Source organism: Oncorhynchus nerka, linkage group LG7, assembly GCF_034236695.1.
Source record: "Oncorhynchus nerka isolate Pitt River linkage group LG7, Oner_Uvic_2.0, whole genome shotgun sequence".
Taxonomy (NCBI): Eukaryota; Metazoa; Chordata; class Actinopteri; order Salmoniformes; family Salmonidae; genus Oncorhynchus; species Oncorhynchus nerka.
In genome coordinates, this window is record NC_088402.1 from 78,794,715 (window position 1) to 78,807,495 (window position 12,781).

General features: G+C 48.4%; 1 protein-coding gene across 7 annotated transcripts in view; it reads right to left on the reverse strand.

The window, feature by feature from the left end:
* Positions 1 to 660: 660 nt before the first annotated feature.
* Positions 661 to 12,781, reverse strand: part of LOC115132461 (cAMP-dependent protein kinase inhibitor gamma-like) — a 60,076-nt gene continuing 47,955 nt past the window's right edge. For 4 of the 7 annotated variants that reach the window (XM_029665141.2, XM_065020841.1, XM_065020840.1 and 1 more), the window contains exons 2-3: positions 1,502 to 1,686; positions 661 to 1,320 (exon numbers count right to left, since the gene is read on the reverse strand). In XM_029665141.2, the coding sequence (XP_029521001.2) occupies positions 1,238 to 1,320; positions 1,502 to 1,655 (237 nt within the window). In that variant the 5' untranslated portion in view covers positions 1,656 to 1,686 and the 3' untranslated portion in view covers positions 661 to 1,237. Of the gene's footprint in view, positions 1,321 to 1,501; positions 1,687 to 1,932; positions 2,108 to 12,781 lie in introns of all 7 variants that reach the window. The other 3 variants (XM_029665138.2, XM_029665139.2, XM_065020839.1) reach the window with 1 other exon arrangement.

Consider the following 12,781-nt stretch of genomic DNA (forward strand, 5'->3'; position numbering starts at 1 on the left):
AATATGGACCTTACCTCACTATGGACAGTTTAGTTCAAATGTAAACCACTTGAGTGGCAGCTCTTACAGAGCAGCAGCATATCTTACTGGAAAAGCACAGGCTGGACCCAGGAACATAGAGCTTGCTCATGAGTACCACTTCACTCAAACACTTCTTCTCCTTTATCAAAAAAAAATACAACATGGAGGTGCTAGGGCGCTGTCCTATATGCTGTAAATTGGCTTCCTGTGACCACTCCAATGTACACTAAACTGCATTAGGAAATATTGATGATAACCTCAAATATTCAACTTCCATCAGCAATGGGTGTCTTTGAACGGGCATATCTTGGCTAACGTCAGTGTTTCAAAAAATCTATAGAAAACTGCACCTCTACTTGAGAACTAAATAAATCCCACTAGCAGTATTCTGACTACTGAAAGTACAAATTCTGACTACTGAAAGTACAAATTCTGACTACTGAAAGTACAAGTTCTGACCACTGAAAGTACAAGTTCTGACCACTGAAAGTACAAGTTCTGACCACTGAAAGTACAAGTTCTGACCACTGAAAGTAGCTTCACTGAAGAAAATGAAAGACTCCGGGAGTGCCTCAGGCAGCAATGGTATTCTGAAGATAAGATTACAGTTGTGCCAACAGCAAAAGTATGCACATACCGTAACAGAAGATAAACCTTTTATTACAGAAAAGAAATGACTATTACAAAAGGTATCAGAGAACCATTTGAAATAAATATGATACTATTATTATTGTAAAACAAAAGGTAAAATAATAAACACAAAAGAAATGGCAAACATGATTATAGATTCTACATAGCTCGTTTTTGATGATAGTTCCATGTTAGGTTTGGAACAACAACATTTCATTCTAAGAAAGGATAGTGTTCAGTACATCTGGAGAGACATAGATCCAAAGTTTGGTACATTCTCATAGTGATGTGAGAACTTTTCCTTTACCACCGTAGCCCAGCAGCACCTCTAGGCCAAGAACAGATGTAGTCCTACTTGTCAACAACTGTTCTGTCAACTACATTTCCCACAATGCCAATTGATAAAGGAGAAGGATCATGCAGCTGGACCAGCAAAGCTCCATCAAAGCTACACAGTGAGAGATGTCATCACTGTTGAGTTAGGAGAGGGGTAGGGTCTAGTCAGGCAGGACATTCAGGAGATCCTCTCTCTGTCTTATTCTGTCCCTTCTTCTCCGTGTCCCGCTCTCCACTCCTGTGAGGTGGATTAGGATGGGCCCTCGCCTCCCTGGGCCTCTTGGCTGGTCAACCCTTCACCCTCAGGGGCTGGTGATGCACCAGAGTCTCCTTCTGAAAGACACGGGAAACATGGTCCATTAAAAACAAAGAAAGTGCCCACAAGTGTCAATAGATTGGAGATGGCTTGGGAGAGAAGGCAGGAGGTAATGCTGACTAAGTGAATGAAGATGTAGAACACAAACACCTGGCTATATCTATCTACACACACACACACACACACACACACACTCACCCGCCACCTTCAGGTCCAGCCCTTCCATGTCTTTGGTTAATTCACTGGTGCTGGCTGCTGCCCCCTGTCCCTGTATGTCAGGTACTGCGTTCCTGCGGCCTGTACGATCACAGTTGATGAAGTCAGAGTACGGTGTTGTTGTCTCCACATCCATTATCTGTCCATGATCAGACACCTCATTACACCTGCAGAGAGGGATAGGATAGGATTCATTTTGATGTCCCAAGGGGAAAATTGTCTCAGACACCCGGTACTGATGTATACAAAATAGACATTACATTACACACATCATGATACACGTCACATACATAATACTTTCCATATTCCCTTATTCTGTCAGTGGCGTACTAACACAGTTCAGCTTTACTTATTGCTGGTTAGGTATTAGATGGACATGGGAATAAATGTGTGTTTATACCTGTTCAACTTACATGTGGGGACCTTACAGCGTCTGTCTGAGGGAAGGAGGGACCCTACAGCGTCTGTCTGAAGGGAGGAGGGACCTGAACTGAAATCATTTCCTGCTCTTGTCTGATGGAGAGGGGGAGGGAGAGGGACAGCCTTACTGAGGCCAACAAAACAAAGCTGAGCTAAACCAGGCTGGAACTGTGGAAAAAAAGGAAATATAAAAAATAAACATTTGAACCACCACAATTATGTTCAAGTTGACACGACAGTGTGAGGGGTATGACTATCTCAATGTTGAGCCATACAAATAGTCTGTACCATATCCAGAGCTCAGAGTTGACAGTGAAATATTGTCCTTTCTATTTCTGCACAGTGGGCTAATGGCGCTAGCGTCAGAGCTAATTTGCCAACCTAATTACAAGTTATTAAAATAAAATAAAAAACGGAGCGTTGGTCAGGGACTCAAACCCTCAAGCCAATCACTCACTTAACTTTGACTGTCTAAAAACTACTCACATGAAAAGTGCAAACTTACAATACGTTCTTTATACATATTAAGCCTTTCAAAAGTGCAGAGGCTGACTGGGGGAGAGAGAAAAGAGGAGAGACTATTGAGCTCAGCTTACATTAGCTACTCATTCCTCCCTGCTGGGTCTTCCTCTTCTCAGCAGACATTAGCTACTCATTCCTCCCTGCTCGGTCTTCCTCTTCTCAGCAGACATTAGCTACTCATTCCTCCCTGCTCGGTCTTCCTCTTCTCAGCTTACATTAGCTACTCATTCCTCCCTGCTCGGTCTTCCTCTTCTCAGCTTACATTAGCTACTCATTCCTCCCTGCTCGGTCTTCCTCTTCTCAGCTTACATTAGCTACTCATTCCTCCCTGCTGGGTCTTCCTCTTCTCAGCAGACATTAGCTACTCATTCCTCCCTGCTGGGTCTTCCTCTTCTCAGCTTACATTAGCTACTCATTCCTCCCTGCTCCGTCTTCCTCTTCTCAGCTTACATTAGCTACTCGTTCCTCCCTGCTGGGTCTTCCTCTTCTCAGCAGACATTAGCTACTCATTCCTCCCTGCTCGGCCTTCCTCTTCTCAGCAGACATTAGCTACTCATTCCTCCCTGCTCGGCCTTCCTCTTCTCAGCAGACATTAGCTACTCATTCCTCCCTGCTGGGTCTTCCTCTTCTCAGCAGACATTAGCTACTCATTCCTCCCTGCTCGGCCTTCCTCTTCTCAGCAGACATTAGCTACTCATTCCTCCCTGCTGGGTCTTCCTCTTCTCAGCAGACATTAGCTACTCATTCCTCCCTGCTCGGCCTTCCTCTTCTCAGCAGACATTAGCTACTCATTCCTCCCTGCTCGGCCTTCCTCTTCTCAGCAGACATTAGCTACTCATTCCTCCCTGCTCGGCCTTCCTCTTCTCAGCAGACATTAGCTACTCATTCCTCCCTGCTGGGTCTTCCTCTTCTCAGCAGACATTAGCTACTCATTCCTCCCTGCTGGGTCTTCCTCTTCTCAGCTTACATTAGCTACTCATTCCTCCCTGCTCGGTCTTCCTCTTCTCAGCTTACATTAGCTACTCATTCCTCCCTGCTCGGTCTTCCTCTTCTCAGCTTACATTAGCTACTCATTCCTCCCTGCTCGGTCTTCCTCTTCTCAGCTTACATTAGCTACTCATTCCTCCCTGCTGGGTCTTCCTCTTCTCAGCAGACATTAGCTACTCATTCCTCCCTGCTGGGTCTTCCTCTTCTCAGCAGACATTAGCTACTCATTCCTCCCTGCTCGGTGTTCCTCTTCTCAGCAGACATTAGCTACTCATTCCTCCCTGCTCGGTCTTCCTCTTCTCAGCTTACATTAGCTACTCATTCCTCCCTGCTGGGTCTTCCTCTTTCAGCAGACATTAGCTACTCATTCCTCCCTGCTCCGTCTTCCTCTTCTCAGCAGACATTAGCTACTCATTCCTCCCTGCTCCGTCTTCCTCTTCTCAGCTTACATTAGCTACTCATTCCTCCCTGCTCGGTCTTCCTCTTCTCAGCTTACATTAGCTACTCATTCCTCCCTGCTCGGTCTTCCTCTTCTCAGCTTACATTAGCTACTTATTCCTCCCTGCTCGGTCTTCCTCTTCTCAGCTTACATTAGCTACTCATTCCTCCCTGCTCGGTCTTCCTCTTCTCAGCAGACATTAGCTACTCATTCCTCCCTGCTCAGTCTTCCTCTTCTCAGCAGACATTAGCTACTCATTCCTCCCTGCTCGGTCTTCCTCTTCTCAGCTTACATTAGCTACTCATTCCTCCCTGCTCCGTCTTCCTCTTCTCAGCTTACATTAGCTACTCATTCCTCCCTGCTCAGTCTTCCTCTTCTCAGCTTACATTAGCTACTCATTCCTCCCTGCTCGGTCTTCCTCTTCTCAGCTTACATTAGCTACTCATTCCTCTCTGCTCGGTCTTCCTCTTCTCAGCAGACATTAGCTACTCATTCCTCCCTGCTCGGTCTTCCTCTTCTCAGCTTACATTAGCTACTCATTCCTCCCTGCTCGGTCTTCCTCTTCTCAGCTTACATTAGCTACTCATTCCTCCCTGCTCCGTCTTCCTCTTCTCAGCAGACATTAGCTACTCATTCCTCCCTGCTCGGTCTTCCTCTTCTCAGCAGACATTAGCTACTCATTCCTCCCTGCTCGGCCTTCCTCTTCTCAGCAGACATTAGCTACTCATTCCTCCCTGCTGGGTCTTCCTCTTCTCAGCAGACATTAGCTACTCATTCCTCCCTGCTCGGCCTTCCTCTTCTCAGCAGACATTAGCTACTCATTCCTCCCTGCTCGGCCTTCCTCTTCTCAGCAGACATTAGCTACTCATTCCTCCCTGCTCGGTCTTCCTCTTCTCAGCAGACATTAGCTACTCATTCCTCCCTGCTGGGTCTTCCTCTTCTCAGCAGACATTAGCTACTCATTCCTCCCTGCTGGGTCTTCCTCTTCTCAGCTTACATTAGCTACTCATTCCTCCCTGCTCGGTCTTCCTCTTCTCAGCAGACATTAGCTACTCATTCCTCCCTGCTCGGTCTTCCTCTTCTCAGCTTACATTAGCTACTCATTCCTCCCTGCTCGGTCTTCCTCTTCTCAGCTTACATTAGCTACTCATTCCTCCCTGCTGGGTCTTCCTCTTCTCAGCAGACATTAGCTACTCATTCCTCCCTGCTGGGTCTTCCTCTTCTCAGCAGACATTAGCTACTCATTCCTCCCTGCTCGGTGTTCCTCTTCTCAGCAGACATTAGCTACTCATTCCTCCCTGCTCGGTCTTCCTCTTCTCAGCTTACATTAGCTACTCATTCCTCCCTGCTGGGTCTTCCTCTTCTCAGCAGACATTAGCTACTCATTCCTCCCTGCTCCGTCTTCCTCTTCTCAGCTTACATTAGCTACTCATTCCTCCCTGCTCCGTCTTCCTCTTCTCAGCTTACATTAGCTACTCATTCCTCCCTGCTCGGTCTTCCTCTTCTCAGCTTACATTAGCTACTCATTCCTCCCTGCTCGGTCTTCCTCTTCTCAGCTTACATTAGCTACTCATTCCTCCTGCTCGGTCTTCCTCTTCTCAGCAGACATTAGCTACTCATTCCTCCCTGCTCGGTCTTCCTCTTCTCAGCTTACATTAGCTACTCATTCCTCCCTGCTCGGTCTTCCTCTTCTCAGCTTACATTAGCTACTCATTCCTCCCTGCTCCGTCTTCCTCTTCTCAGCAGACATTAGCTACTCATTCCTCCCTGCTCGGTCTTCCTCTTCTCAGCAGACATTAGCTACTCATTCCTCCCTGCTCGGTCTTCCTCTTCTCAGCTTACATTAGCTACTCATTCCTCCCTGCTCAGTCTTCCTCTTCTCAGCTTACATTAGCTACTCATTCCTCCCTGCTCGGTCTTCCTCTTCTCAGCTTACATTAGCTACTCATTCCTCCTGCTCGGTCTTCCTCTTCTCAGCAGACATTAGCTACTCATTCCTCCCTGCTCGGTCTTCCTCTTCTCAGCTTACATTAGCTACTCATTCCTCCCTGCTGGGTCTTCTCTTCTCAGCTTACATTAGCTACTCATTCCTCCCTGCTTGGTCTTCCTCTTCTCAGCAGACATTAGCTACTCATTCCTCCCTGCTCGGTCTTCCTCTTCTCAGCAGACATTAGCTACTCATTCCTCCCTGCTGGGTCTTCCTCTTCTCAGCAGACATTAGCTACTCATTCCTCCCTGCTCGGCCTTCCTCTTCTCAGCAGACATTAGCTACTCATTCCTCCCTGCTCGGTGTTCCTCTTCTCAGCAGACATTAGCTACTCATTCCTCCCTGCTCGGTCTTCCTCTTCTCAGCAGACATTAGCTACTCATTCCTCCCTGCTGGGTCTTCCTCTTCCCAGCAGACATTAGCTACTCATTCCTCCCTGCTCGGTCTTCCTCTTCTCAGCAGACATTAGCTACTCATTCCTCCCTGCTCCGTCTTCCTCTTCTCAGCAGACATTAGCTACTCATTCCTCCCTGCTCCGTCTTCCTCTTCTCAGCTTACATTAGCTACTCATTCCTCCCTGCTCGGTCTTCCTCTTCTCAGCTTACATTAGCTACTCATTCCTCCCTGCTCGGTCTTCCTCTTCTCAGCTTACATTAGCTACTCATTCCTCCCTGCTCAGTCTTCCTCTTCTCAGCTTACATTAGCTACTCATTCCTCCCTGCTGGGTCTTCCTCTTCTCAGCAGACATTAGCTACTCATTCCTCCCTGCTCGGTCTTCCTCTTCTCAGCAGACATTAGCTACTCATTCCTCCCTGCTCGGTCTTCCTCTTCTCAGCAGACATTAGCTACTCATTCCTCCCTGCTCCGTCTTCCTCTTCTCAGCTTACATTAGCTACTCATTCCTCCCTGCTCCGTCTTCCTCTTCTCAGCTTACATTAGCTACTCATTCCTCCCTGCTCGGTCTTCCTCTTCTCAGCTTACATTAGCTACTCATTCCTCCCTGCTCGGTCTTCCTCTTCTCAGCTTACATTAGCTACTCATTCCTCCCTGCTCGGTCTTCCTCTTCTCAGCTTACATTAGCTACTCATTCCTCCCTGCTCGGTCTTCCTCTTCTCAGCAGACATTAGCTACTCATTCCTCCCTGCTCAGTCTTCCTCTTCTCAGCAGACATTAGCTACTCATTCCTCCCTGCTCCGTCTTCCTCTTCTCAGCTTACATTAGCTACTCATTCCTCCCTGCTCAGTCTTCCTCTTCTCAGCTTACATTAGCTACTCATTCCTCCCTGCTCGGTCTTCCTCTTCTCAGCAGACATTAGCTACTCATTCCTCCCTGCTCGGTCTTCCTCTTCTCAGCAGACATTAGCTACTCATTCCTCCCTGCTCGGTCTTCCTCTTCTCAGCTTACATTAGCTACTCATTCCTCCCTGCTCGGTCTTCCTCTTCTCAGCTTACATTAGCTACTCATTCCTCCCTGCTCCGTCTTCCTCTTCTCAGCAGACATTAGCTACTCATTCCTCCCTGCTCGGTCTTCCTCTTCTCAGCAGACATTAGCTACTCATTCCTCCCTGCTCGGTCTTCCTCTTCTCAGCTTACATTAGCTACTCATTCCTCCCTGCTCGGTCTTCCTCTTCTCAGCAGACATTAGCTACTCATTCCTCCCTGCTGGGTCTTCCTCTTCTCAGCTTACATTAGCTACTCATTCCTCCCTGCTCGGTCTTCCTCTTCTCAGCAGACATTAGCTACTCATTCCTCCCTGCTCGGTCTTCCTCTTCTCAGCAGACATTAGCTACTCATTCCTCCCTGCTGGGTCTTCCTCTTCTCAGCAGACATTAGCTACTCATTCCTCCCTGCTCGGCCTTCCTCTTCTCAGCAGACATTAGCTACTCATTCCTCCCTGCTCGGTCTTCCTCTTCTCAGCTTACATTAGCTACTCATTCCTCCCTGCTCGGTCTTCCTCTTCTCAGCTTACATTAGCTACTCATTCCTCCCTGCTCGGTCTTCCTCTTCTCAGCTTACATTAGCTACTCATTCCTCCCTGCTCGGTCTTCCTCTTCTCAGCTTACATTAGCTACTCATTCCTCCCTGCTCGGTCTTCCTCTTCTCAGCTTACATTAGCTACTCATTCCTCCCTGCTCGGTCTTCCTCTTCTCAGCTTACATTAGCTACTCATTCCTCCCTGCTGGGTCTTCCTCTTCTCAGCAGACATTAGCTACTCATTCCTCCCTGCTCGGTCTTCCTCTTCTCAGCAGACATTAGCTACTCATTCCTCCCTGCTCGGTCTTCCTCTTCTCAGCAGACATTAGCTACTCATTCCTCCCTGCTCCGTCTTCCTCTTCTCAGACATTAGCTACTCATTCCTCCCTGCTCGGTCTTCCTCTTCTCAGCAGACATTAGCTACTCATTCCTCCCTGCTCGGTCTTCCTCTTCTCAGCTTACATTAGCTACTCATTCCTCCCTGCTGGGTCTTCCTCTTCTCAGCTTACATTAGCTACTCATTCCTCCCTGCTCGGTCTTCCTCTTCTCAGCTTACATTAGCTACTCATTCCTCCCTGCTGGGTCTTCCTCTTCTCAGCAGACATTAGCTACTCATTCCTCCCTGCTCGGTCTTCCTCTTCTCAGCAGACATTAGCTACTCATTCCTCCCTGCTCAGTCTTCCTCTTCTCAGCTTACATTAGCTACTCATTCCTCCCTGTTCGGTCTTCCTCTTCTCAGCTTACATTAGCTACTCATTCCTCCCTGCTCGGTCTTCCTCTTCTCAGCTTACATTAGCTACTCATTCCTCCCTGCTCGGTCTTCCTCTTCTCAGCTTACATTAGCTACTCATTCCTCCCTGCTCGGTCTTCCTCTTCTCAGCTTACATTAGCTACTCATTCCTCCCTGCTCGGTCTTCCTCTTCTCAGCTTACATTAGCTACTCATTCCTCCCTGCTGGGTCTTCCTCTTCTCAGCAGACATTAGCTACTCATTCCTCCCTGCTCGGTCTTCCTCTTCTCAGCAGACATTAGCTACTCATTCCTCCCTGCTCGGTCTTCCTCTTCTCAGCAGACATTAGCTACTCATTCCTCCCTGCTGGGTCTTCCTCTTCTCAGCTTACATTAGCTACTCATTCCTCCCTGCTCCGTCTTCCTCTTCTCAGCTTACATTAGCTACTCATTCCTCCCTGCTGGGTCTTCCTCTTCTCAGCTTACATTAGCTACTCATTCCTCCCTGCTTGGTCTTCCTCTTCTCAGCAGACATTAGCTACTCATTCCTCCCTGCTCGGTCTTCCTCTTCTCAGCAGACATTAGCTACTCATTCCTCCCTGCTGGGTCTTCCTCTTCTCAGCAGACATTAGCTACTCATTCCTCCCTGCTCGGCCTTCCTCTTCTCAGCAGACATTAGCTACTCATTCCTCCCTGCTCGGTCTTCCTCTTCTCAGCTTACATTAGCTACTCATTCCTCCCTGCTCGGTCTTCCTCTTCTCAGCTTACATTAGCTACTCATTCCTCCCTGCTCGGTCTTCCTCTTCTCAGCTTACATTAGCTACTCATTCCTCCCTGCTGGGTCTTCCTCTTCTCAGCAGACATTAGCTACTCATTCCTCCCTGCTCCGTCTTCCTCTTCTCAGCTTACATTAGCTACTCATTCCTCCCTGCTCCGTCTTCCTCTTCTCAGCTTACATTAGCTACTCATTCCTCCCTGCTCGGTCTTCCTCTTCTCAGCTTACATTAGCTACTCATTCCTCCCTGCTCGGTCTTCCTCTTCTCAGCTTACATTAGCTACTCATTCCTCCCTGCTCGGTCTTCCTCTTCTCAGCTTACATTAGCTACTCATTCCTCCCTGCTCGGTCTTCCTCTTCTCAGCAGACATTAGCTACTCATTCCTCCCTGCTCAGTCTTCCTCTTCTCAGCAGACATTAGCTACTCATTCCTCCCTGCTCGGTCTTCCTCTTCTCAGCTTACATTAGCTACTCATTCCTCCCTGCTCCGTCTTCCTCTTCTCAGCTTACATTAGCTACTCATTCCTCCCTGCTCCGTCTTCCTCTTCTCAGCAGACATTAGCTACTCATTCCTCCCTGCTCGGTCTTCCTCTTCTCAGCTTACATTAGCTACTCATTCCTCCCTGCTCGGTCTTCCTCTTCTCAGCAGACATTAGCTACTCATTCCTCCCTGCTCGGTCTTCCTCTTCTCAGCTTACATTAGCTACTCATTCCTCCCTGCTCGGTCTTCCTCTTCTCAGCTTACATTAGCTACTCATTCCTCCCTGCTCGGTCTTCCTCTTCTCAGCAGACATTAGCTACTCATTCCTCCCTGCTCGGTCTTCCTCTTCTCAGCAGACATTAGCTACTCATTCCTCCCTGCTCGGTCTTCCTCTTCTCAGCAGACATTAGCTACTCATTCCTCCCTGCTGGGTCTTCCTCTTCTCAGCAGACATTAGCTACTCATTCCTCCCTGCTCGGTCTTCCTCTTCTCAGCAGACATTAGCTACTCATTCCTCCCTGCTCAGTCTTCCTCTTCTCAGCAGACATTAGCTACTCATTCCTCCCTGCTCGGTCTTCCTCTTCTCAGCAGACATTAGCTACTCATTCCTCCCTGCTGGGTCTTCCTCTTCTCAGCAGACATTAGCTACTCATTCCTCCCTGCTGGGTCTTCCTCTTCTCAGCTTACATTAGCTACTCATTCCTCCCTGCTCGGTCTTCCTCTTCTCAGCTTACATTAGCTACTCATTCCTCCCTGCTCGGTCTTCCTCTTCTCAGCTTACATTAGCTACTCATTCCTCCCTGCTCGGTCTTCCTCTTCTCAGCTTACATTAGCTACTCATTCCTCCCTGCTGGGTCTTCCTCTTCTCAGCAGACATTAGCTACTCATTCCTCCTGCTGGGTCTTCCTCTTCTCAGCAGACATTAGCTACTCATTCCTCCCTGCTCGGTGTTCCTCTTCTCAGCAGACATTAGCTACTCATTCCTCCCTGCTCGGTCTTCCTCTTCTCAGCTTACATTAGCTACTCATTCCTCCCTGCTGGGTCTTCCTCTTCTCAGCAGACATTAGCTACTCATTCCTCCCTGCTCCGTCTTCCTCTTCTCAGCTTACATTAGCTACTCATTCCTCCCTGCTCCGTCTTCCTCTTCTCAGCTTACATTAGCTACTCATTCCTCCCTGCTCAGTCTTCCTCTTCTCAGCTTACATTAGCTACTCATTCCTCCCTGCTCGGTCTTCCTCTTCTCAGCTTACATTAGCTACTCATTCCTCTCTGCTCGGTCTTCCTCTTCTCAGCAGACATTAGCTACTCATTCCTCCCTGCTCGGTCTTCCTCTTCTCAGCTTACATTAGCTACTCATTCCTCCCTGCTCGGTCTTCCTCTTCTCAGCTTACATTAGCTACTCATTCCTCCCTGCTCCGTCTTCCTCTTCTCAGCAGACATTAGCTACTCATTCCTCCCTGCTCGGTCTTCCTCTTCTCAGCAGACATTAGCTACTCATTCCTCCCTGCTCGGTCTTCCTCTTCTCAGCTTACATTAGCTACTCATTCCTCCCTGCTCAGTCTTCCTCTTCTCAGCTTACATTAGCTACTCATTCCTCCCTGCTCGGTCTTCCTCTTCTCAGCTTACATTAGCTACTCATTCCTCTCTGCTCGGTCTTCCTCTTCTCAGCAGACATTAGCTACTCATTCCTCCCTGCTCGGTCTTCCTCTTCTCAGCTTACATTAGCTACTCATTCCTCCTTGCTCGGTCTTCCTCTTCTCAGCTTACATTAGCTACTCATTCCTCCCTGCTGGGTCTTCCTCTTCTCAGCTTACATTAGCTACTCATTCCTCCCTGCTTGGCCGTCCTCTTCTCAGCAGACATTAGCTACTCATTCCTCCCTGCTCGGCCTTCCTCTTCTCAGCAGACATTAGCTACTCATTCCTCCCTGCTCGGTGTTCCTCTTCTCAGCAGACATTAGCTACTCATTCCTCCCTGCTCGGTCTTCCTCTTCTCAGCAGACATTAGCTACTCATTCCTCCCTGCTGGGTCTTCCTCTTCCCAGCAGACATTAGCTACTCATTCCTCCCTGCTCGGTCTTCCTCTTCTCAGCAGACATTAGCTACTCATTCCTCCCTGCTCCGTCTTCCTCTTCTCAGCAGACATTAGCTACTCATTCCTCCCTGCTCGGTCTTCCTCTTCTCAGCTTACATTAGCTACTCATTCCTCCCTGCTCGGTCTTCCTCTTCTCAGCTTACATTAGCTACTCATTCCTCCCTGCTCGGTCTTCCTCTTCTCAGCTTACATTAGCTACTCATTCCTCCCTGCTCAGTCTTCCTCTTCTCAGCTTACATTAGCTACTCATTCCTCCCTGCTGGGTCTTCCTCTTCTCAGCAGACATTAGCTACTCATTCCTCCCTGCTCGGTCTTCCTCTTCTCAGCAGACATTAGCTACTCATTCCTCCCTGCTCGGTCTTCCTCTTCTCAGCAGACATTAGCTACTCATTCCTCCCTGCTCCGTCTTCCTCTTCTCAGCTTACATTAGCTACTCATTCCTCCCTGCTCCGTCTTCCTCTTCTCAGCTTACATTAGCTACTCATTCCTCCCTGCTCGGTCTTCCTCTTCTCAGCTTACATTAGCTACTCATTCCTCCCTGCTCGGTCTTCCTCTTCTCAGCTTACATTAGCTACTCATTCCTCCCTGCTCGGTCTTCCTCTTCTCAGCTTACATTAGCTACTCATTCCTCCCTGCTCGGTCTTCCTCTTCTCAGCAGACATTAGCTACTCATTCCTCCCTGCTCAGTCTTCCTCTTCTCAGCAGACATTAGCTACTCATTCCTCCCTGCTCGGTCTTCCTCTTCTCAGCTTACATTAGCTACTCATTCCTCCCTGCTCCGTCTTCCTCTTCTCAGCTTACATTAGCTACTCATTCCTCCCTGCTCAGTCTTCCTCTTCTCAGCTTACATTAGCTA